Here is a 26,748-nt window from a genome sequence, read left to right on the forward strand (position 1 = left end):
TATAAGCACAAAAGAGAAACGACTAAATAGGATTAAAGAACCAGAATCACGGTTTGATGTGGCGTTTAATAGCAAAGAGGAGGCCAAACCACATGACTGGTGGTTACAAAATGAGTAAGCACACTGGAATGAAAATAAAAACCGACTTTGATAAAGAAAAATCCTTGCATTTTGTCTGTGCATTTACATGCCTGATGTGTCCCCCTTTTCTCACCCTCCAAATTTACTGCTTATTTAGAAAAGTGAAGAAGTGTGGTATGGGGAGATGAGCAGTGATACAGAATCACTCCTCTTTTAGCCTCTCCCTGCCCTTGAAGGTCCTCCGTTAGGAAGGCATTCCAATGTCCCATAGAGACGCTCACTGCGAAGAATTCTGACGATTTCTAATACCATCTGCTAGAGTTTTAATTTTTCTGATTGTGTCACAATTGCTTTAACTCCTTAACTATAAAGTATATGTATCTATAGTAGAAAAATTCAGATGAAAGTTTTTTTTAGCAAGCATATTAGAGAAAAACACCCCGCCATGCACATACACACAAGCGCACGTGCACACACACACAGACTGCTACAGAGGATTTAAGTATTAAGTCTATGTTTTTATGATAAAGTATGTCTTTCTAAACATGAAACCATCAAGTAAAAAGTTGGCTGACTTAACTATATAAAATTTTAAAGCTTTTACATAATGTGAGAGTGGTAAGCAGAATTTTAAAATCAACAATAAACAGGGAAATAAAAAATTCTGAAGTTATGGTAGAAAAGTTTAATTAATTTTTGTCATCTTAGTTTTTGACAAGATCTACATTTCCTTGGGGAATATTATGTCATCTCAACAGCCTTGCAAAATAAATGGCAGCAAGTATTATCCTGGGAAAGTGAAGGAGGAGTGATTACTCACTCTTAGTTTCACAAGTATAATAGCACAGGGCCCAAGACTAGAAGATCCCTATACTTGGTTTCATACTATGCCACCAGTGTCTTGAAATTTTTCACAATTTTTGCAAAAGGAGCCCTGAATTTTATTTTCCAGTGGGCCCTGCAAATTACGTACTCGTCCCACACTTACTGTCCTGTAAATTGCCTGTCTACAAAGTGGTAAGCTGTGTGCTAAAGAAGAAAATCAAGATGCTTAAGAAATAGCTCTAGTCCTGAAAAGTCTGTAGTTTAAAAGTAGAGAAGTTTAGCAGTGAGATTATAATAAAGTAGAAAATAACACACATGGTAGAAATGAAGCTCCGGAGAAGAAAGAGATTGCTTCCCAGTAGAACCATCAGTATCTGCGGAAAGGGCAGCTTTTAGTTAAATATAAAAAGAAGAGAGAGACTTCAACATTGACAACGGAGGAAAAGGCAACAGAGGTAGTGTGCTATATAAAAGCACAAGGTCTGCCTGGGCACATGGAATCATTTGGTTTGCCTGGGGCAAGAAGAAACCTGGCTGAAAAAGCAGGCTGCCATTGGCTGTGGGAGGACCTTGAATACCCAGCTAATGAGGCTGTAACTAATTCAACAGGAACTGAGCCACTGAAGCATTGTAGAAAGAGAACCAGTTGGTCACAGTCAAAATTTAGGAAGATTAAAGTTGGCCCCAGGCAACAGTGGTCATTTGTCACCTCTCTGGACTCCCAGCCCACTACTACATACACAAATGATGTGGACTTGATGTTTTACAGAGTGGCCAGATGAAGAGTGACATCAAAGTCAGTGCCTGTCTCTTTTAGTAAATCAGTTAAACTCCACTTGCTCTAAGCTGGCCAACAAGAAATGTTTACGCACTCTAAGAGAACCAACTTTTATTGTTTAAGGTTTGAATTGTCAAAATAGATGACAAATTTGGGCATCTCTGAGAATACAAAAATAAAAGTATATCCAGGGGTCAATTACACACTTACACACACACACACACACACACACACAGACATCTCCAATTTCCTGAAATTGTGCCTCTGAAGAGTTTTTGTTGGAGCCATGAAAGACAGCATGGGCACTCATTCCATTTCCTTATGAAAACTAACTTATGGAAGCTGAAACCAGCATCATAAATACCCAGCTCTTAGGTATGTGAGACAAATAGTTAACTGTCCCACAGACAAGCATTTCACTGATTACCAGTTGGGATCTTTCTCTATCAGGGCTGCATCACAAGAAATCAATAACTTGTACTTTAATAAAGGCTTAAAAATGAATATTCACTCCGTCTCTTTCTCTCTCTCCATTCACATACACATATCTATGTATCAGCACACATATCAACATATATATACATATATAACATACACAGATGGCACCTGAATAATTTAATTTCCTCGCAAACTATACTAATCTTCAAACAGAAGAAATTCACATTTCCACTTCTGTTTCATTCAATCACCTTTAGTAAAAAAACCAACACCTTGCCAATAAAGTAATTTTTTAATATGGTCTCACCTGATGTCATATTTGAATTTTATTGTCCTTTTACCAGGAATAAAGAAAAAATTATGTGGAAATAAAAAATGTAATCAGAAACAATAAGTTAACCAAAAGAAATACCCAATAAGGAACAGTAAAATTGCATTTAAGAACATTCAATAGATATCCATTAAGATTTTTCTATCACTGACACAAAATATGATTTTTTGACTCCATTTAAACCATTTCTTCACCAAAAATAAAAATATAAAATATAAAGGCCAGTTTAACATTCTAGCTCTCAAAAAATGAAATCTTAATTGGTGTTGCACTCCCATTTAGCTCACATACTCTGTACATCACTATTTAGTGATGGTTCTGTTTCAAAAGAAACATTATACAAAATAACTATTTTTAGAAAAAAGTCAAAGTTGTCAATATTCTTTTTAATGATAATATATACTCTTTAAAATAAGCATAGAGACAAAGAAATGAATTTCAGTGACTATCAGTATATGCCTAAGAAATGAAAGCTGGCGTTTTATTCCAATTCCTGTGGTATACTGAGTTATTATAATAATATATAATACCAGGAAAAGAAAAGCTTTTGATACCTCAGAACTGCAACATAAAATGAATTTAATTTGGGAAATTAAGTTCAGGATTAAAGGATAATAAACTTCTTCTTGGAACTTTTCATCTTAGTCATCTGATCTTTAATATAGAACCTCACACAAGAGATGATTCAGTCTTATACTGTGGGTTGCTTTAGAAGAGGTAAATATATTAACTGATCAACAGTTAGAGATGGACTCAATATCTTTTTTGTTGTCGTTGTTCCTGCAAATGCTCACTTGCTTCTCTCCTCTATGCTGCTCTCCTCTATGAGAGGATGTTGGATGAAACTCTGAAGTTCTGACTTAACCACCTATCATGAAATTTGGCAGCAGAAATAGAAAGAAGCCAGTCCAAAGTCTTGTACTTCCACAAATTTGTAGGCTAATAAGACTGAGATAAAGGCAAAAAGTGTTCCCCGGGCTGCATTTCAGAGGAAGGTTGAAAAGACAATAAAACACTCTCAGGAGAAAAGAAAGCATCCTACCTTTTTAAAAATTCCATATACTCGGTATGCTTGATGAGTCCTGTCCTCATCATTATTGTTTGAAAACATTGTCGATCAATGGCCCAGAGTTTCACATTTACAAGAGCTGCAGAAAAAGAAAAAAAAAAAAAAAATAGGAAAAAAAATTAAAGAATTTCAACAGTGAATTATAATGTGCAAAAGCAATGAGTTATTCAGTGGAATAAAAATGATTAACCTTGGTTTAAAGCTAATATCATAATGCTATCCTATTTAGTTAAGAAGGCAAGTATTCTTACAGACAAAATGTAGTTCATAATTTTCAATACTAGTATTAATGTCTATAAGGAAGATTCCTGTTGCTCTTATGTCCTTAAGGGATGAGACGGTCTAAGAACACATTGAAAGTATTTAGTAATTTCAAGACTGTATACAAAGGAAATCGGGTAAAGAATAAGAGAGGTTCACAAGAAATAACACTCCCTGGTAATTAACCAGAATGGTGTTAATGACTCACATGATCGATCATATTTTAATTTTTAAAAATATAGGTGAAAATTTAGTTGTCAGGTTTAGTGGTTAACTTAATAGAATAGAAATAATAATTACAATTAAATTGTAACCTGTGCCCAAAGTTACCATATGAAGTTATCAATGTATTAGCTACGTTTGTTGAATTTTAATTTCTCTCACATACCACTGTCTTTGACAATGAATAATTAAGTATTGAAACTGAATACCACAGAAGAGCTCACTATTCGATCTATGAAGCACATGACTAAAAGACAAGTTTTAGAAAGACATGTTATAGCGTAAGAGAACAAAATATTAAGATAAATTTAGGTTTTAAAAGAGTACACTAAAAATGTTGGTAATTGAATCTGTGTGATGGGTATTCAAGAAGCATGTTTTACTATGCTATTTGTATGTTTGCAAATTTTCATAATAGAAATATTTTAAATTAGCACATGAACTAAAAAAGACAATTCAGGGCTTCCCTGGTGGCGCAGCGGTTGAGAATCTGCCTGCCAATGCAGGGGACACGGGTTCGAGCCCTGGTCTGGGAAGATCCCACATGCCGCAGAGCAACTGGGCCCGTGAGCCACAACTACTGAGCCTGCGCGTCTGGAGCCTGTGCTCCGCAGCAAGAGAGGCCGCGATAGTGAGAGGCCCGCACACCGCGATGAAGAGTGGCCCCCGCTCGCCACAACGAGAGAAATCCCTCGCACAGAAACGAAGACCCAACACAGCCATAAATAAATAAATTAATTAATTAAAAAAAAAAAAAAAAGACAATTCATACATAGTACCCATGGAGTATGGGGTAGAGAAGGGCTGTGCAGGGGTTTGAGCAAGACCAGTGAATGGGGCTGGGGTATATAGTTTAGTGAACCAAACACAAAAATGGACGAATGCAGTTCTCTCTTCTTCACAGTTCTCAGACTAAGCCCAGTGAAAGCAACAGATCAAGATTTGGGCGTAAGGGAGAGGAGAAAATGCTCGAGTAATCAGGCCATGTATGTGCCTTGCAGGAAGATGCTAGAAGTAATGCACATAGGAACAGATGAAAAAGATGATAAAGGAATATTGCACTCCAGAGCAAACCTTTATCTTTGAACTTTACCTAATTTTTCCTTGCAAAATTGTTTGAAGCTAAAAAAGAAAACATGACTTCTCCCTTGGCCAGCTCTTAACTGAGAATCTTTTTTCTCCAGTAAAGTAGAAAAAGAACAAAGCAGCAAGGACCGGTGTGTGCATGGCTCCATTCCAAATAGCCTTCAAAAATCAACCTTCAGCAGAAAACAATGCTTATCTCACAGGTGTGCTCCAGTCACATCCTAGTTCCTTTGTTGAATCCAGGCTTCTTTCCAGAACACCTGTTTACTTGAGACGAACCATAGAACTGGGTGATATACCCACAAAGGACTGAGAAAATCAGGACAAGATTCATAAGAAGTAGGCCCTTAAAAAACGATACGGGACTTTCGTGGTGGCGCAGTGGTTAAGAATCCGCCTGCCAATGCAGGGGACACGGGTTCAATCCCTGGTGCGGGAAGATCCCACATGCTGCAGAGAAACTAAGCCTGTGCGCCACAACTACTGAGCCTGCACTCTAGAGCCTGCGAGCCACAACTACTGAGCCCACATGTCACAACTACTGAAGCCTGCGTGCCTAGAGCCCATGCTCCACAACAAGAGAAGCCACCGCAATGAGAAGCCCGTGCACCGCAACGAGGAGTAGCCCCCGCTTGCCGCAACTAGAGAAAGCCGCAACGAAGACCCAACGCGGCCAAAAATAAATAAATAAGTTTATTTAAAAAAAGATAGGAGTTGAATTGGGAGAGAGACAAAGGGTAGTCAAGTGGGGAAAGTACATAAACAAGAGCACAGCTGGAAGTGAGTTTGGGCTGTGGGAGTCCAGTCAGGGATAAAACAGACTGCAATGGTTGAGATTTCTATAAGGTTGCTACACAATTTGAGAGTAGGTTGATGCGGGGCCCTGGAAACCAGGCATAGGAAGCAAGGATTAATTTGATGAACAACAGAAAGCTACTAGAGATCTTAAAAAGACAAAACAAAAAAGAACCACAATTTTAAAGGACATGCCATGGGGATATCAAAAAAAAATTAAATGCTTACTAGAAAAAAAATCAGTATTTTCTATATTCATCATTTTTAATGGTTCCCAGGTGTTTCCAGTATAGACACTCTTCCTTCCAAAGGACCAATTAGGATATGTCAACAAATTTTAAAAATAGCAGCAATAAAAATAGTTGTAGTATATATATTTTTAAAATGCACAAAGTCATGATTAAAAGCATAATGTCAAAGTGAAATAAAGCATATATACATTTTAAGGCTTTGCCCCCCAGAAAGACATCACAGTGCATACTCCTGGTAACAGTATATAAAAGCTTCTATTACAATCTCTTAAACCGAAAGATATCATAGCGATAGCTGAGAAAGACTAATCTAGGAGGGACACACTGGATTCAGAAACACCGGAGTCAAGCAGAACACAGACCAACACTGGCGCCATCAAAATAACACTTTATGTACAAACCATTGGGCACAGTAGTTAATATGATAAAAGCTCAGTGTGAGGAAAATTGTTCTAACGATACACTGTGCGCCCAGGTTCAGACAAGGAGTAAGGAGTGCCAGGCAGAGGCCACAGTAATTCAGGAATGAAGTGAGGAGGGTCTCAGTGAATAAGGCAGCAATCGGAGTAACAGCAGAGGCTTGGCAGGTGTGTGTGTGTGTGTGTGTGTGTGTGTGTGTGTGTGTGTGTGTGTGTGTGTGTGTGTGTGTGTGTGTGTGTGTGTGTGTGTGTGTGTGTGTGTGTGTGTGTGTGTGTGTGTGTGTGTGTGTGTGTGTGTACACACTAAGTTACCTGCAGCATTATTAGTCTGAGTTCACGCTTAAGGCCAGGCTCCATCTCTTGTCTCTCCTGATAAACAACCTTTTTGTCTTACAACTATAGCTTTTTCTGTGTCATTTACTGGCACTTTGCATGTTACCAAACACAGTCAATTATCTCTATGTCTATATTACGTTACCTCAAATAAGTTTGTACTACATTCCCTCAGAGAAAAGTCCCTGTCTTGTTTCCTCTAACTTCCCAACTCAAGAAACTTGCTTTTTATTTGATAAACACTGGGTATAATTGTTAATTAATGTAATTTGTGTACATGAAGTTCACCTGCAGAAGATATATATGCCTAGTCAGACTCTAAGGTTACATTAAAATGTCTAAACTGAATTTATTAGATATCATAATTCATGTGTAGAAAAACGATCTCTGAAATTAAGTTCACAGAATTCAGTATTTTTGTTTTATCTTCTGATTTCAATAGCCCATGTGAATGGAATGTCCGAGTAAAACTGCGTTCCAGATATTTTGCATGATAATCAATATGGCTTAATGAAACTTCAAGTTTGTCCATGACCTTGGGCAAGGTGCCAACACCTTTTTTATATGCTGCCAATATGCATATTAGTCAAGTCAGCATTTTACAGGTGGGCAAGCATGACTAATAATCACCTTGTAATGTTGTCAGAAGTATGGTTATATTGGAGTTGTGATTAACATCTTGCTTCTTAAACAGCCTGCTGGAAGTGTATGTCTGTTGCTTCCATAACTTAGAGAACATTCAAAACATCCATTTACCTTTGATATTAAGTGGCGTATTAATCTCTGTAGGGGATAAGCACTTCACAAATAAAATTCCTGTGATTTTCACAATGATTACTGTTGTTGAACACATAAATCTGAAGAGTGTAAAGCAGAAAAAAGGTTGGGAAGGGATTTTCCTTTTTGTTCAAGTGTGTATCTAAAATTCGCTATTGGAAACATTTATCATTTTTTCAGGTTAAGGCCAGATTGAACTCTGTGGAAAAGATACAAGTTACCATTACTCTGGGGTCTCTCAGTGTAGGAGTACATTAAGAATACCTTCACCGTAGGCAAAAGTTGACCTTCATTTAGGGGACACCAAGATTATAGAAGAATGAGCTGTAAAATTGTGCTAGACTCTGAAACCACAAATCTGGGTTTGGCTTAAATTCTCCAAATGGGGAATTCATCTGCTGCCCAATTTGTATTTTGGAAGAACACTGAGAAAGCATGTGTAGGTATAGAGCACTTACAGACTCAAATAAGTATTCTGCCCCTATTTATTTTATGCCAATCTAGTCAATTGAACACACCTAGAAAAGGCCACTTGACGATATAATCAGGAAAAGGGCCCTCACCAAGAACTCCACCATACTGGCACCCTGATCCTGAACCTCAAGCCTCCAAAACTCTGAGAAATAAATGTTCATTGTTTAAGCCAACCAGTCTATGGTATTTGTTACAGAAATTTGAATGGAGACACCTGGGGTCCATGGAGCCCCAAGCAGTCTGTGGATGAAACACAAAGGATTTGTGAATGTGAGGTGGGAAAGCAACATCTTTATTTTTACTACCCTGTTACTGAAATTTAGCATTTCTTCGGTAAGTATAGGCAACAAACCACAGTAAGTGGTTTGTCAGCAATAGAAACCATGGCTATTTTTATATCATCCTACATTTGCTGCAGATATCTTAAATATAATTTACATTTATCATTATTTTGAACTTATGGTAGTTACTAGAGCTCTAGATCTCATTTTTAATGTGTTATTTTCTCACAATTATTAAATGTTTTATCATTGTGTCTCAATATAAATGGTTCTTTGTAATCCTGTGTATTTTATTTTATGCTTTTACAAACATTCTTAGATGAGCCCATATGCTTCATCAGAGTGACAAATAGGTCCATGGCACCCTTAAGATTAAGAGCCCCTGCTCTAAGTATCCTGGAGAAAGGATTACCTCAGAGAAGGAGACAGGAAGAGTGGTAAGGGAAGAGGTAATACTTTAGCTGGTCTGCATCCATAGGGACATACAAATTACTAAACAAGTATGGTTTACTTATTAACAAACAGCCACTTCCCTAAGTTCCCTGACTATTCCCAGCCCTCTGCCCAGGACTCCCAAGGATTCCCTCAGCTCAGCAAATAAAGGGTTAACACTGAGCCCCACATATCAATATTCATATAATTTCTTTGCATGCTTCTCTTGTGCCTGGGATGGCACAAAGTAGAGCTCATCAGGTATTTTCTAAATTGCATTTTGTGTGTATGTCAAACATTTTGTCCAAATAAAATCTCTATTCTTGTACTTCATTGGAAAAATTACTCTAGACCTTCATAATCTCTATTAGAAGAGAATGGGTTTTCAATTTGAGCTTTTCCAAGTGTCTTCCCCTAGCAGCAAAACACTGTTTGAGTTTTCTGACAAGGATCCCAGAGTGACCTATTCTTCCCCAAGTCAGCCCCTGTTTTCCAGGGAACATTCTCAGATAGTAGGTAGGTCTCATCTCAAAGCTTCTGCTGATCTAAACTGTGTGTGAATGAGCTAGAAGCTTTGGAGGGCTTAATGTGGGTGGAAGAACAAGACAGGTGTCATCAGCTTGTTCTCCTACTTCACCTTCAACATTAAAAGAGCTCCAGCTCAGACCGTAAGGTACTTTACTATATGCTCCAGGAATTCCAGAAACTTTATTTTTACACCTCACCCCACCCCCCCATTTTCTTGAAGCTTGAATCATCTGTGATAACTCAGATACTTAGTGCTACAGAATCGGCTTACAAAAGACCTTGAGGGGGTCCATGAAGCCCACAAATGCTTCCCAACATTATTAAGACATATGTTTGCCTAAAGCCAAATTCCAGCTGCTGTAATGTTCTGAGACAAATGCTTCATAATTAGAAAAGGCCATTTGCTGTTTACAGTGCATCTGGAGAGCACCGATATCTCCACTGTGCAGACTGCCTCACTGTTAGTATGGGGGTTATATTTTAAACTTTCTTGCTTAGAAAAATTCTCTCTTTAATGATATATATTCTATGAAGATGATAGATTGTCAAGTTGGACATTGCAGGACTTCGCTGGTGGAGCAGTGGTTGAGAATCTGCCTGCCAATGCAGGGGACACGGGTTCGATCCTGGTCCGGGAAGATCCCACATGCCGCGGAGCAGCTAAGCTCGTGTGCCACAACTACTGAGCCCGCACACCTAGAGCCCATGCTCCACAACAAGAGAAGCCACCGCAATGAGAAGTTCGCGCACCGCAACAAAGAGTAGCCCCCGCTCGCCGCAACTAGAGAAAGCCGGTGTGAAGCAACGGAGACCCAACGCAGCCAAAAATGAAAAAATATATATAAAATAAAGTTGGACATTGCAGATAAGAATAATCATTATTATAAGCTTAACAGTAGAAAAGTCACTTATCAGTATTGTCATGATGTGCACGTATTTGAAAGGAGTTGGTACAGTGGGCTGCCCTTTAAGGAAGCCAAAAGGAGTGATAGTTGTTTCTCTAAATTCTGCTCAGCTTCATACCTTGAACAATGTAACTGGTAAGACCAAGTGCTAGCTTTCTGAAGATATTAAAACATTAACATGATGATTTTAAAATTTAAATTAACTTTCAAATGTTAAAAATACTGAAAGGGCCAAATAGGTGGTAATTTATTTTTGTACAGAAAATTATTTTGTAATTTATCCTATATTAATCCTACGAGATATTCTTTTCCCCTTCCTATAAATATGGAAACTGAGTCTCAGAGAAGCTAAGTTACTGCCCAGGTCACACATATAATAATTCTAAGATTCAGTTTCATTCTGACTCCAAAGCCTGGTTCTTTTTACTCTTGCATGCTTCTGAAATTGGGCTAAGGATATCTGCTTTCCTCATCCTCTTTTTCTGACCCACTTCACCACCCTACTCATCATCACTGAATTCACAGGAGCAAAAGGAATAGGAAATTGACTTCCATAACGGAGGTGGTGAAGATATCTTGAAATTAAAACAGAAGCTTGGGCTGCAAGTTTTACCTAAGGTTTAAAAGCAATGGGAGCCTTCAAAAGTATTTTGTACCTGAGGCAGGTTCCTCGTGACCATCTTCTACCCCACCTCTCCCTCTCCTGGCTCTCAGCACCATGGCATGCCTAGCACACCCCTCTCCCTAACCTCCAGAGTTACCAGGAGCTACCTTCTGTCTTTAGTGGCCTTCAGTGAAAAAGCTCAAGAAGCATTGTGCTTCATTCTACAGGTTCCAGTTTTTATGCAGGGGGAGTCCCAGTGGCGTCAAAAAGTCATCTTTAAAAGTTAAAGTAACATGAACCATCCTGAGTCCAGCTGACAGCAGCCGCCAAGGGCAGCAGAGACAAATATATGTGAGGGCCAAGTGTACCAGAGCAAACTCCACTCATGCAGAACTCTAACCACATCTCCCTTCTTGTTGGCCAAAGCCCATAAACACCAAAAACTAAGTGCTGATTAGTAACAGGGACTGGGGATGCAAAACCTGGCCGTGGAAGCAGGGACTTCCCAGGTGTCACAGTCTTTCTCCTGGCACTCCTTGTTAAGACAATAAAGTGTACTGTTGTAAACATATACTAAACCAAAGTGCAATTATTTAGAAACCTGTAGACACCTAGTTCTATGTAAATCTGGTAGTGGGGGCTGGTGGTTGGAGGGAGGGTTATAAAAATGAATAGAGAGAGAGAGAGAAAGTAAAGCAATCAACCTCAGGTCATCTGAAACAACGCTGACATGAAGCAAAATGTCAAGTATATCAGGAAAAAGAGCAGGAAGAAAGGGGGAATAAGCCTCTAGGAAGTAAGTGGCTTTCTCTCTAACTCAGATACAAATTAGGGACCAAGAGTGAAAGGAGGAGCCAAGAGACTCCCAGATAATAATAGTCGTGAAGACCAAAGTGCTCTGAGTTGTCTAGTGAAGATTACATAATCACTTTGAGCTACTGACAGAGAAGCACACTTACGAAAATGATAAACTACTCCAATCAGTCCTGCAAGATTGATCTTCCTAAAGTACTATTCTAATCCTGTTACTCTACCAACAAAATATTCAACGGCTCCCTACTGCCAATAAATAAAGCAAAACCTCTCCATCCTTGCATTTAATCCATATTCAGTTTAAAGTACCTTTCAAAATTCATCTCTCACAATCCTCTACACAGACCTTTATATTTTATCCAATGATTCTACTGTCAAGTTTCTAAATCCACACTTCCGTTCTCTGCCTTCAGGTCTTTGCTCCAATTATTTTCTTCTACTCATGACAATCCTAGTAGCCCTTCAAGACCCAGTTTAAAGGCCACTCTCTCCATGAAGACTTTCCAGTTCACCCCAGCTAGAATTTCTCTATTTTTTTTCTACAACCTTCTGATTTTGCCTCCTTTGTGGTTTTTTATCACTCTGACTTGCTTCGTAGTTATTCATGTACCTGAATCATATCAGTACCATACACGGTCCACTATGAGTACTGTGATACCTCATAGGATTCAACAAATGTTTTAGGGTAAATAAGTGACTAGGTTACAAGGGGAAAACAATCTGAGAAAAAGAAGAAACTGAGGATATTCACTCTGGATAAGAGAAAGCGAAAACTCAGTAACTGTCCTAAAAGATTTGACGGCTTTGTTAGACTTTAAGTCAATTCAATGAAGCTGTTTATAGTAGCATTAAGGGCTAGCCTGAAATCAAAAGTTGGAAGACATTTATTAAACATTCTTCAGACATTTGAGAGCTTACTACGTGCCCAGAACTGTATTAGGCACTGGTGATACAAAGATAAATAAGATACATACCTTGTTCTCAAGTACCTCCTTGCTGCTGAAAGCTAACTTTCTTTACTTTTCCTCTTTATATATTCACTTCTTTATTATTCCACCTTATGCTAATAGCCTTAATTATTCCACCTCAAGCAAAATTTGAATCAATCCACTCCATAATGTTTCTGGTAGATTAAGAGGTAATTCCTTCACACTTGTCAAGGACAGAACTAAGCCAGTAATTAGAACTGACAGGATTGGTGATTAAGACTCAATGTAAAGACAAAAGGAATGCAGCAATGGCTAAATCTTGTCCTAAGAAACTTCCCATCACAGGAAATGCTCCAGTAGACCACTTAATAAAATAATGGAGAAAGACTTCCTATATCAGATGGAAAATTGAATTGGATCACCTCAAAGGAGTAACTGAACCACAAGATTTTATACTAGGTAAGATATCAATGCAGAGAGAAGTGAGTCATAGATCTACATGAATGAATACATAATGATAGTTATTTTGAGGTAACATACTCCTGTAAGGGGCATTGTACACAGGATGATGGGTTCGTGACAGGCCTATGCGAGAGAGTCAACTGTCTAGAAAAAAGGTGATATCATTTGTTGATGTTAATGAAGGAAATGGCGTCTCAGTCAATGCTTCATGCACAAATTGAAAGGCTCAGGAATACAAAAGAAATAAAGGCACGAGACAGCATGCTACAGCATGAAAGCCAGTAATCTGGCCTGTGTATCGTCCCTGTAACCACACAGGAGCTGTGTGGCCTTGGGCAAGTAATTTAAGATTTCATCAGTCTATTTTAGGAAACCAAGATAATAATGTGTGCCTCAGGAAATTCTTCTCAGATACGAATGAAATTACTCATGGTAAATATTCAGCATGATACCTGGCATCTCAAATCTTCTTCACTCAAGGATGGCCTTTAATGATGTTTCCATCTTATAAACACATAGAAAACAAACACTAACCTGTGGGCTAATGGCAATGAATTCTGAGTTTAAAAAAAAACAAAAAACAAAAAATACCAACCAAACAAACAAAAAACCCAGAAGTTTACAGCAGTCATGAAGTTGGTTCACTACCTCAGAATAATAAAAGAGAACATTACTTGGTGAATTGCATACAGGTTTACGAAGGCTTAAAGGTTAAGAGGAAAATTAAGATAAAGACTCAGAGTGTCTTAATATGATAACAGAGATAAGAAGCTGGCTTACAGCAGCCTAGAGCTCTTTGAGGGCAAAAAGTGGGTCTTGTTCATCTTTTTATCCCCAGTTCAGTGTGTCTCCAGTCACTGGCATGTAGAAAACGACCCATAAATGTTTGTTAAATGAATAACTCACACATATTCCTGCCTGGCACGTTTAGGTATTCCTTAATTCTATTATAAACAGGCCTCATATAATTTAGTTGAAATCAAATCTTCGAAAAATTCTAGAATATTCTTCAACAGATGGTTTGTGATCCTTTAGAAAGGAAACAGAGGCTGGGTGGCCAGTCCACCTTAATGATATTCATTTTCAATGAGTTCTTCAGTACGTAGAGGCTCTCTATCACATCAGTGAGGCTCCAAACATGACACATTTTGGACCTCCATCATAAGCTTCAATCTCTGGCAAGTTACTGAGGTGGTGTAGCCGGCAGCCCTATTATGGTGACAATTTCCTGCCGTTTGGCATATTTTGAACAGTGTGCCTAATTCAAAAACTATCAGCACGTGGTTGGTAAATGTCATAGCACATCTGTTCATAACAACAGATTTTAAGTCTCGAATCTCATTAAGGAAATGGGTATTACATCTCTTAAGTCCTCTTGTCAGTTGGATGAGCTGCATCCCAAAACACTGCACTAAGATGCTGAAAACATATGCTTACGTATTTGCTCAAATTCAAGTAGACATCTTTACAAAGTCATACTAATAACTTTTCCTTGCAAGTTGAATTACGTGACTTCAGCTTGGAAATGTTATTAAAATTTTGTCTCCCAAAGGAGGGGTTTCCTTTTTCCTAGTCAGTTCTTATATCATACTGTTTCTCTTTCTGCAAACACTGTGTCTATATGCCAGAAGCCATATATTTGATGTATGCTTAATTAATCTCATCTCTCCAGGGGGAAAAAAATGAAGCATTAAGATTAGATGTCCATTAACCTCCTGCTGTATCTTCCCTGAAGAGCTCCCTGTTGATGTGCTTTAGAAGTTTCCATTTTCGTTGTATACCTCTACATCACCTTAGTTCATTGCTACCTTAAGGCTAGACTCAGCCATCATAATTTATGATCCCTTTCAAGTCCTCACATAAATATGAAAACCAATGCTTCTGCCTCGGTCCCATTAAGAAAGTATATGACCCAGCTGGTTAAGAGAAACAGCTGCAATACTACTTCACATTTATTTTCTAGGCACTAGTAGGCTTTGAAATAGAAATGTCCCTTTTTGGCCCATCTCTTCTGTAGTAAGTTATATGTAATTCTCTACATCTGGCAGAATTCTGGGGAAAAAATCCTAAGGAAAGGGAGTACTCTAACGATCTCCTCCACTGGCAGATGAAGTAGAGGACATCAAGAGAGTCAAGTGAGCTCAGCCGTTTTATATTTTCAAAATTGTCTACTTTTGGCATATAAAGAGAATGTTATTTTCCTTCTTGTGATTTTACTCATCTGGAAGATGCAGTGTCGCAATGACAACTGATCATTCAACAAGAGTTAGAAAAACGAGCTTTAACTGAACTGAATGCAGAGGTGGGTTGTGCTATGATGCAATATAGAAACTGATAGTTCTTATTTTTACGGATGGAAAAAGCAGTATCTTCTATATTTTACAGAGTCACTGGTTTCTTCTGGAGAAAAAAAATCTGGACTTCTAGAAAAGAGGATTCTCTGCTTAAACATATTAAATATATCCACTTTTCTTGCACCAAACATCCTTTTCACACAACAGCACCAACTGTGAAGGCATGACGGTGACAGAGTGCAAATTAGCCACCTAATGATTGGCCTTTGGTCAGAAAAGCTGTGCCAACTCCTTCGGCAAAATAATGGCAGACCGAGCACAGCCTGTCATTTGCTCACACCACTGAAGGATGTACATTTGCTAAGAGGAGATGAAGACAGATGTGAATATATGTAGCAGGGTTACTTCTAAACTCAGCCTGCGTGGGCGTATTGCTGTGCCTGCCCTGGCAGCGTCTCTTCCTTGGAGAACCACCATGCTGAGGAATTCAATCCCAGCGTCCCATCCCTACCCATGCCTCATCCTCCTTTCCCCCTGAGTATGTGATCAATCAAGTTACATTTTTGCCTAAGCCACACCGAGTCTGGTCTCTGGAGCCCCAGAAGGAGTCCTGCATGCCTTACAAATGGCTAATTCTGGCATAATCACTGCATAATATAGAAAAGAGGTTAAGCTCTGGAATCTTTAAGCCATTTGAATAAGATTTTATAGTTTTCAGAGTGCTTTCACATATATAATTCTAACTTTTTGAAATGATACTTACATAAGACAAGTTATAATAATTCCATTATATCAATAGGAAGCATAAAAAACAAAAAAAAAAAGGTACAGAGAGAAAGTGATTTTATAAAAATATATCCAGCCAGATGCCAATAGCTACAGAGTACATTTCCCAAAAGTCCTTCAAAGACATTCTCAATTCACATATCACAATTTTAACCATAATGACCAAAAACATTCAGATCAATATGGTACTCATTTAAGATTTACATTTTCCAAATTGTAAATTTGGCCTGCACGACCTTTATAGACAGTAGATTTTCTTTTCCCAAGGATACATTGCCTAATAATAACTGAGACATTTCTAGAAATCTTAAGCAGTCTAGTTGCCTTGATCCAATTCTCGAAAGTTTTTTGAGTGGTAAAAGATCTCAAGACACAGCTGAATCATTACAAAGCACTGATACATAAAGAAAAGAAAAGGAAAATACTAAAGTCATAAGTGAAGCTTGAATGTGGTAAGTTATCTGTTCCACAAAAGTGTTTAGGAAATACTGCCGTGCACTGTAGATATGATAGGAAATATATGTGTATTGTTTGCTGTCTTCTAGGAGCTTGCAATGGTTCAATGGAGGAGAGAACAATTAAGCAAGCAATATCAATAGGGGGTGGTAAGTGCTAGGCTCACCTGGCAGGTTCACAAGGTCTGTAGGGAGCATCTATCAGGAGCATCTAACCAAGTCCTAGGGGTGAGGAAAGATTTCCCCGAGGAAAAAGTGCTTACGATGAGACCAGGAGGATAAGTTTGTCGAAATAAAGAAAGGGAGGACTGGTCAAATTCCTGACGTTAATGAAGTTAGCAAAACTTTACAACTTAAAAAATATTTTTTTTAAATCTTATTTCTCTTTTCCTTTCATTTGGCTCCATCTGCAAAACAGACATTCCTTATTTAGCTCAAAGCCATAAACTCCTAAAACACATGCAAGGCATCTCTACCCCTCACCACTCAGATCAGAGACAACAAACCCACCCCCTTAGATTGCTGTGCTACCATATTTTATAGAACCCAGGCATGACTTCAGCAGATCTTAGCCAAAATTAACGAAACATCAAACTTTCCACCTTCTCTGACTTCACTGATATCATTCACTCCATTCTGAAACTCCAGATTTCTAAAAATTACCCCATACATCCTGACAATATCCTCAGTTACAGACTTCTGGGGATTTCAAATCTATATTCTTCAGTATAACTAATACCACCTGCTTTAAGTATGTAGTAAATCACGAGAAATGGAGACAGTACAGCTTAAGTTCCTTAACCCAGATGCTACAATGGTGTAACCACAGATACATTATTACGTTAAGATAAATCAGAGTTACCATCTTAGGCTAACTATTGGTTTATTTATCTATATTGGCTGCTTGAGATGTCTCCCAATCACTAACAAAAGTAGCCGGTGTGTGCTTTCTTAACCATACGATGTCCTCATCAACTTGGCTTTATGCATTTAAACATGGCATGAGTGTATTATGTCTGTTCAAATACAAACATGTATCGGACATTGAGCATGGTTGACAATGGCCTTGGCTGGAGTACAACTCGATCTAAAATGTGGAGTTGGGAGATCAACATAACTAGCCTCAATCTTTATTGTTCCTTGTATCTTGTTGCTGCCTAGTATTGCCAAATAAATCTACTAACAAATTTGAAATCTTCATTGTAAATCAATAATACAATAGATAGACATGGATCTGTTACAAGCTGCATTTAAGTAGGCAGCCAGAAATATATTTTAGGATGTAAATTTTATCCTTTTGATTTTGTCTTTGTTGGCTCTTTCAGCATCCCTGGTCAATGTTTTTATGCAATTGTTTTCCTTTTCTTATTTTCCAATCAGGAAACGGTAATAAAGAGGAAAAAAAACCATATCAGGGTAGAAGTGGAGAGATGCGTATGCAAAGGACAAACTGAGAACTAAAGACTGGAGTTTATAATCAAAAATACCACTGTTTTTTCCCCTCTCATTTCATGCACTGGTTTACCACTCACCTATTGTCATAGTACATTTTTTAGGGCACTAATGAAAAATACCAAGAAGAAATAAAGGAGCTATTTCTGATGAGGACTTGACATGATTCCAAATGTTCTTTATATAAAAATAATCAAATTACAATTTTATGGCTTAAAAAGGAAGAAAGAGTAACAACCCCAGTGAGCAACCTGGATTCTAAAAAATGAGAAGAACGTTTATTTTAATTAGTCATGGTTTTCACACTAATTACTCTCCCGTCACAAGTGAGCCTTTTTCCATCAGTAACATACTTGTCCTTTCACTAAGGAAGAGAAAGATGAGAGGCAAAAACAAATAAAAGAATGTATTTTTTTAATCGTTTTTTTAAAAATTTTATTTAGTTTTGGCTGTGTCGTGTCTTTGCTGCTGCGTGCGGGCTTAGTCTAGTTGCGGCACATGGGCTTCTCACTGCAGTGGCTTCTCTTGTTGCAGAGCACAGGCTCTAGGCACACAGGCTCAGTAGTTGTGGCGTGCAGGCTTAGTTGCCCCGCGGCACGTGGGATCTTCCCGGTCCAGGGATCAAACCCGTGTCCCCTGCCCTGGCAGGCGGATTCCTAACCACTGCACCACCAGGGAAGTCCCAAGAAAGTAATTTTTTTATTCCAAAAGCTGTGACCATTTTTAAAGCTAAATTAATGGCAGCCTAATTGACGCTAATGAAACTACACAGTCAGATCGAGACTTAGGAAATTGTTCCTTATTTCATCAGGGAAGGAAGTTCAATACTGTAATTGTATTTCCAGATAAACGCCAGAATTAAGCATGTGTTATAAGGGCAGCTTACTTGAAGTAGATAAGGCAGACATCCCCTCCCCCATAAACAATTACAAGCTCTGGGGTACAGTCACAGTTCTATCGGGCTGCTCCAATAATCAGCAAAGCGACAATCATTTCAGGACTTATGCCACAGGTAAAATAGACTGGTACTGACTGTAAAGAAACATTCCAATTTCTCTAGAAATGTCCCATGATAAAACCATTCATTCTTCCTGACAGGTATAAGTTGTTCCGTTTTTGTTTTACTTTTTTTTAACTTTGAAAAAGATGACCAACCTATGCTTGCAGTTTAAAAACACGAGCGCACACAGCAGCTGATGCTGAATATACGATGGGAGCGCCACATACAGAGGCTGCACCGAAGTACCACAGGGGAAACGGCATTCCGGGGTAATTTCTAAGAAAGCTATTCATCTCCACATCAGACACAATGGCATTACCAGGCAGGGAGAGAAAGAAGAGTTGAAGGACGCCATCCTGCACGCAAAGCGTGCATTTCATCTTTATTAGGCCTCAACTAAGAGACTCTGTGCGGCAGCCAAGGCAATGATTGCTGTGGAGACAGCAAAGTCAGAAGCCTGTCAGAGGTCAGCCCCAACCAGCGTGGAGAAAAAAACACATCAGACAACCGAGCAAAAGCAAGCCTTTCACAAGCAGAGCGCTAAAAGTAGCAATTACGTATAATGAAATGTCAAAAGGGATGGAGAAAGAGTTAACCAAGATGACAAGGGGGCAAACGCCAGAGCCAACCCTTTCCAAAGAATTAGCCACTTTGGCAAAGATTAAGTCAGCCGCCTCATCTGTTTGCAAGAAGCTATGCTCCTATCTTCTAGGACTGTGGTTTGTTTTCGATGAGACTAAAGCTCACATCACAGACTTTTCTACACATTCATAAACTGCCTCGTTTGCAAAACAAAGGAACCATACCTTTAAAGGAGGGCTCAGCAGCAAAGTATAACCCACAGCATCACTCAAATCGGGCAACATTTCAGAAGAACTAAGGCAGCAATTCTCAAACTTGAGAGGCACTGAATCACCTAGAGGGCTTTTTAAATACAGATTGCTGGGCTCCACCCCCAACAGGTATTGGTTAGGCCCCCCAAGAATTTACATACATAATAACTCCCAGGTGGTGCTGATAGATACTGCTGGTCCAGGCACCACAACTTAAGAGCCATTAGTCTAAGAAAGAGTAATGAGCACATATACTTTCATGCCTAGACTTGTGATTGGAAGAACAAACAGAGTAACTTACTTAAACATTTGAAATCTTTTTTGACATATCCAAAACCTGCAGGGAAAAATCAGGGGGCAATTTAATTGGGGTAGAATATTAATTTTGTTTTTCTTCTCAAATAGATTATTTTCTATTAGTAAGGGTCTTAGATCAGTACTTTGTAAACTTAAATGTATATAAGAATCCCCTGGCGGCCTTGTTAAAATGCTGATTCTGATTGCGTAGGTCTGGAGCGAGGCCTCAGATTTAACCTAACAAATGCCCAGGTGACACTACTGATGCTGGTCCAAGGGCCCCACTTAGAGCAGCAAAGTCTATGATACAATAAGAAGCAATGTAGCCTGGGGGTCAAGAGTGAGGACTCAGGAGTGGAGCTGCCTGAATACAAGGCCAAGCTCTGTCAGTTACTAGCTGTGGGACATGGGCGAGTTACTTAACCTCTTTATAGCTCAGCTTCCTCTGTAAAATTAGATTAAAAAGAGTACCTACCTCATACATTGTTGTGAGAATTAAACAAGTCAATATGTGTAAAGCACGGTGCTTGGCATGGGATAAGTATTCCACGATCATTACCAGTGTATGCAGAGAAAGGGAGCTGATTTACTTTTAAGCAACCCACTTCTATTTGTTTTTTATATTCTCTTTACAGCTGCTTCAAGTTAAGCAGTTCTTATTGAGGATGGGAGGCCAGGGTCTCATAAGGTTAAATATTTGATTTGACAGAATTCTTCATCTAACTGCTGGTTGCTATTGCATAGTTCATACTTCTTAAGGCTATATATAAAACGAGCCTGTCCCTGAAGATTTCAATGAGCTTTTTGTCATTTTTTTTTCATCCAAGGCAGTACTGAACTAAGTCGTGCGTGTGTGCGTGCACACAGGTGCATGGAGGGGGTTCTGATGATAAGAAAATATATACAAGTACTTTGCCTAATGTTGCAGACGTAACTGGTGGTGAAATATTCACATATAACTACTTTCTTATTTTGTGTACGGAATAGAATTACAGGGACTTCTTCCAACTACTCAAGTTTTCTTAGAAGCAATAGTTCTTATAGACAGGCAGAAACACACTTTCTTTCTCCTGCTTTGCTTGCCCCTCCAGTGGAGAGAAGGAGTGTTAATTCCAGCTGTGATTACTTAAGAGTCCCTATACCAGTCTTTGTTTTCTAATGGGGAATATAAAGTTCTGGTGAACTAGAAGGTACTGGCTGAATATTTATGAAGTGAGAAAAGCAATAATTTCCCATTAACAATATAAAGAGATTTTCTGAGGCCCAAACCACTGCTGTTATGATGGAACATTTTGCAATGCCTGTCTGCTTCCAAATGTCAGCATAGTAAGACTGTTTTTGCGAGGCTGTCAACATTTTATTGAAAGGGTAATCTGGGATAATTGTAGAGGCCTGAAACTGCACCTGCTATAATTTCACTCTTAGCTTTGGAGAAACAGCCTCTTTTAAAATGACAACATAACAGAATAGCTTTGTAACCACGGTTTTTTCACATCTACGCCATTCATATTTGAGATCACGAGTATAAACACACATGCAGACACACTGAGATTTGATGACTGGAATGACTGAGACGTCTTTTTTTTTTTTTTTTTTTAATTCTTTATAAAGCAGAGAGGGCATTTGGCCCTGAAAAGAGAGAGGAAATTATCTCAGAAAGGGGAGAATTTTGAATTTTAGTGACAGTTGTTCTCTCCATAGAACACAGTAATTATTATGAATATTGTTAATACCACTCTATCCAACAAGGCATTCCTTATTTCTAGTGTCTTTAAGGTAAATAAAATGCCTTGCTACAATTCCAGAATCTTAAAATAAATTCTGCAATTCTAGAGAGATAAGCATTCCTTTCAAAGGCTGTACGTTTGCACTTACTCTATTGCAAAGTTTTATAGCATGGTACTGCTCTCACATAAATAAGGTGGGGAAGTAGGCTATCCATTTGGTTTACAAATGAAATGCAAGACCTTCTGTAAATAACTAACCAAAGATACGCTTAATGATCTCCCCAGATTTATTAGAAGAAAATTCCCTATCCATTAATTAATATATCATACAATCTTTAGCCAAGCACAATGTCTATTATCAGAGTGATTTAGGTAAGTAAAAATCAGTCTACCAAACCAGGTCAATAATGGATTAATTTGGAAAACTTGTGACATACCTCAAGGCAATCAAAAGACCAGAAATAATTAAAAGCTGCTAACAATTTTATAAGTTACTTGGTATCTTAAGACTATTGGCTATATAATATTTGCATGAATGTGTGCATGAAAATATGTATTTTCATACTTTACATGTATGTATTAAGAAAGGTACACTCCTACCGTAAGAGTCATTTCAAATATGGGTATTAAACATACCTTTTTCTTCTCTCTCCAAAACTAGACATAAGCAGATTGCTTTTATAAAATGTATAAAGGCGATAATATATTTTACATATTTTATTCAACAGGAATTGATAAAGTCTTCTCTCAGCTGTAGCAATGGGAAATAGAAGAAGCATCTGGGAGATCCAAGGAGTGGGCATGCAGCACCAAGTTTTTAAAGTAAATAAATTAAAAATGTGTGCACAGAATTGATTTCACAAGTAACTTTTCAGAAATAAAGGATTACATTGAAACATAACTATCGTATATTTTAAAATATATTAGAACAAGCTTATTAGCATCAAAACTTTATTACAAATGGATGAAATCAAATATATTCAGCAAGATAAATTTCAGAGTAATGAGTATACACTGGGAAGTACCTAATACACATTACTGAAAAGATTCTTCAACCATGACATACCATTCAAGCTCTTACAGCTTTATTTTCCTCTTCTGTAGAATGGGAATAATAAAATCTGCTATACTTCCCTCAATTATATGAGAAAATGGATGCAAAACATTTGGAAAATTATTACCTACAATATAAGCGCAAGATAACTAAAATGCTCATTAACCATTCACTAAGAGCTTACATTGCCTGTGCTTTGCATTTTGCACAGGGCTCCCTTATATATTTTTCTTGTCATCTTCAGAAAACCTCCAAAGGTAGGCCACACATGTAATACCTAATCCTATTTTGTTGATGAGGAACTAAAGACAAAAGAATACGTGATTTACCCAGTGTCAGCCTGAACTGACTAAGGGTCCAAGGAAAAAGGCTTCAGAGGAAACCAAACCTGATGACTCCTTGATCTTGGACTTCTAACCTCCAGAACTGTGAGAAAATAAATCTCTGTTGTTTTAAAAAAAAAAAAAAAAAAAAAAAAAAGAGTCACAGGGCTGAACTCTGCATTTCTACTGGGAGCATTCTCAAAGGATGTGCCCCATGAGAAACGGAGGATAACAGTATGATACCCGAAAGGACGTTGCTGGGTGTGTTTGTTTGTTTCTTTGTTTGCTTTCGATTATGCTTTGTGAGCATGTGTGTGAAAAAGAGAAATTCAAATACAGTGTTGTAGAAATGAAAAAAAAAATTAATTTTCCTTTTACCAAGTAGAAAGCTAAAATAGTCTGAGCAATACAAAGTAAGGCACTGGAATATCTGGATTCTACAGCCTTAGAAGCATCTAGATACAACACCAAGAACAGGAACACAGCCTCTGCTGGTGATCAGTTCATAGTGATGAACTCTATCCTCATACGGTTTTGCAGGCAGCCAGTCTTGAACGGGAGGTCAGAGCATTACAAAGTCGCTGCTGCAGCACACACAGAAACATACCAGAGACCCCTAAAAAGATCTAATGTGGGCTTTCACGTCTGCTGTTAATTCCTATATCCTCAGTTTGGCAATCCCTGGAGCATTCTAAGTCATAGTTTTTAAGCCTTTACCATGGACAGGCTATCATGACAGGGGATACCTAGAGAGCAAAACATAGACCTAGCTGTAAAGATACAGTGTACCGTAGGAAAAGGCATGCATAATCAGACAAAATAGAACAGTCATTGGAAGCAACCAAGATATCCTTCAATAGGTGAACGTATAAATAATCTGTTGTACCTCCAGACAATGGAGTATTATTCAGTGCTAAAAACAAATGGGCTATCAAACCAGGAAAAGAAGTCGAGGAGACTTAAGTGCATATTACTAAGTAAAAGAAGCCAATCTGAAAAAGGCTACATACTATGTGATATTCTGGAAAAGGCAAACTATGGACACAGTGAAAGGATCAGAAATTGCCAGGGGCTGGGGGTAGGGAAGGATGAATAGAGCACAGAGGATATTTAGAGCAGTGAAACTACTCTGCATGAAACTGTAATGGTGGATACATGTCATTATACCTTTGTCACAACCCACAGAATGTTCACCACGAAGAATGAGCCCTAATGGTAAACTATGGACTCTGGGTGATAACGATGTGTCAATGTGGGTTCATCAATTGTAACAAATGTACCACTCTGGTGTATGACTTTGATAGTGGAGGAAGCTGTACATGTATAGAGGCAGGAAGTACAAGGGAAATCTCTGTACCTTCTGCTTAATTTTGATGTTAACCTAAAACTGCTTTAAAAAAAAAAAAAAGCAGTATATAAAAAAGCAAACACAGGTCAGTCTAATGACAGAACACAATGCTATGTGAACACACAAGATGGGCATCCTGTTTTGTGGATATGAAAGATGCTTTCTGGGAAGGAAAGTGAAGAGTATTTCTTATACTTTCTGGGTATGTTACTTTCTATAACCAATCTGAATGTCAAGTGCTTCCTCTTTAAAATGGGCAGAATAATGCATACCATGCCCATTACTGTGAGGATGAAAGATTATACATGTAAATCACCTAATAGTGCCTGGCAAGCAGTAGCCCCCAAAAAAGGCCTCATCACTATCTTGTACAGTGCAAATTAGACTATTATTTTATCAGTCTAGAACAAAGTTGTACAAATTATAAATCAATTAACTTAAAATTAAACTAAGATATTCTAGTTGCCCTTTTGGGCGTATTGAATGAGCTAATTAAAAAATTCATTGAATTATGGGGCTTCCCTGGTGGTGCAGTGGTTGAGAATCTGCCTGCCAATGCAGGGGACACGGGTTCGAGCCCTGGTCTGGGAAGATCCCACATGCCGCGGAGCAACTAGGCCCGTGAGCCACAACTACTGAGCCTGCGCGTCTGGAGCCTGTGCCCCGCAACGGGAGGGGCCGCGATAGTGAAAGGCCCACGCACCGCGATGAAGAGCGGCCCCCGCACCGCGATGAAGAGTGGCCCCCGCTTGCCACAACTAGAGGAAGCCCTCGCACAGAAACAAAGACCCAACACAACCAAAAATAAATAAATTAATTAATTTTTTAAAAAATTCTTTGAATTATGATTCTAATGCTTGTTTTTAAAACAGTTAAAGTCCTTCTGCTAAACTGTCAAGTGGAGAGCCTCCCTAAAACGGCAGATGGCCTCTGTAGCACAGGGTTTTCAAACAACTAAGACCATGTCTACTCCCACCTCAACCTATGGACCACTAAAAGTTGTTTATTAAGTAATCATTCATTTGCTTTCCTATTTAAGATAAAAGGCATATTAATTTATCCTGGGTTTTTTGAAGTAGTGAAAATAGTCTTTAGGCATCCATTACTACCTCAATATCTTTCTGATTCTAGAAACTATCCTTGCATTTGTAGCTATCTCTTAAATTATCTGCAACAGACATCTTAGCCAAGAAGGCATATGTTCTGAATTGTCTCTAATTCTAGACAGTCACAATAACAAAGTGTCATTACAAGATAAATACACTGTGGTTCTTCCTCACAAATATAGTAGACAGCTATAACATTTTACATATGTTCTTTTATTTTTAGGAATATCTTAGAAAATAATATGTATCATTTGTTTGAGTGTTAACTGAAATTCAGTCTCCAGGTAAATAAACGTTTTACCTAAAATCACCTTGCTTTTTACTCACAACCCACTGAAATAGATACTCATTACATAGATACTCACTACTTCCTTTTTGTTTCCCTGTGGAAACCAGCTGAGAAAAGTAGTATAACTTGCAGAAGGTCCCACAATAAGGGTGTAGTTGGGGTTTGAACTAAAACAAAGAAAGGAGTAAAACACGAGAGAATTTTTTTAGCAAATAATAAAGAATACAGGGGGTAGCAATGAGAAAGGAAAGAAAACAAGGAATGGAAATGAATTAAGTACAGAAATGTACCTCCTCAGCAACATGAAAGAAGGTCCTTCTTTTATCCACAAAATCATCTCAATTTTGCATCAGTCTTACAATTCAAAATGCCCATGTAATAAGGCCTTTCAGAGTGGGAAAAGTTATCATTTGGTAAGCACCCAATTAAACTTCAACTCAAGGGACCTAAATGAAGGTGAGCCAGCATCTTCTTTTGACTTCAACTACTCCCAAGAAAGAAATCAAGCAATCTTTGAAGACTTGTAAATTCTTTTAGACCATTATGGTATTTGTACAGTAAAACAACAAGTTACTACAGGATAGCTTGGTCACTATTAGGACAGATTTTTCATGAATGTTACAGTTTGAAATTGTATTGCCATAAATCCTAGGGCATGATAACCTCCCTCAGAAGCAGCTCTATGACAAG

The 26,748-nt window shown here is 38.3% G+C and overlaps 1 protein-coding gene across 2 annotated transcripts in view; it reads right to left on the bottom strand.

Moving 5' to 3' along the window:
* Positions 1 to 26,748, bottom strand: part of PRKG1 (protein kinase cGMP-dependent 1) — a 1,243,975-nt gene that overhangs the window by 436,761 nt on the left and 780,466 nt on the right. For both annotated transcript variants that reach the window (XM_068548120.1, XM_068548119.1), the window contains exon 4: positions 3,496 to 3,601. In XM_068548120.1, the coding sequence (XP_068404221.1) occupies positions 3,496 to 3,601 (106 nt within the window). The remainder of the gene's footprint in view (positions 1 to 3,495; positions 3,602 to 26,748) is intronic.

The sequence above is a fragment of the Eschrichtius robustus genome, chromosome 7, assembly GCF_028021215.1.
Source record: "Eschrichtius robustus isolate mEscRob2 chromosome 7, mEscRob2.pri, whole genome shotgun sequence".
NCBI classification, from domain to species: domain Eukaryota; kingdom Metazoa; phylum Chordata; class Mammalia; order Artiodactyla; family Eschrichtiidae; genus Eschrichtius; species Eschrichtius robustus.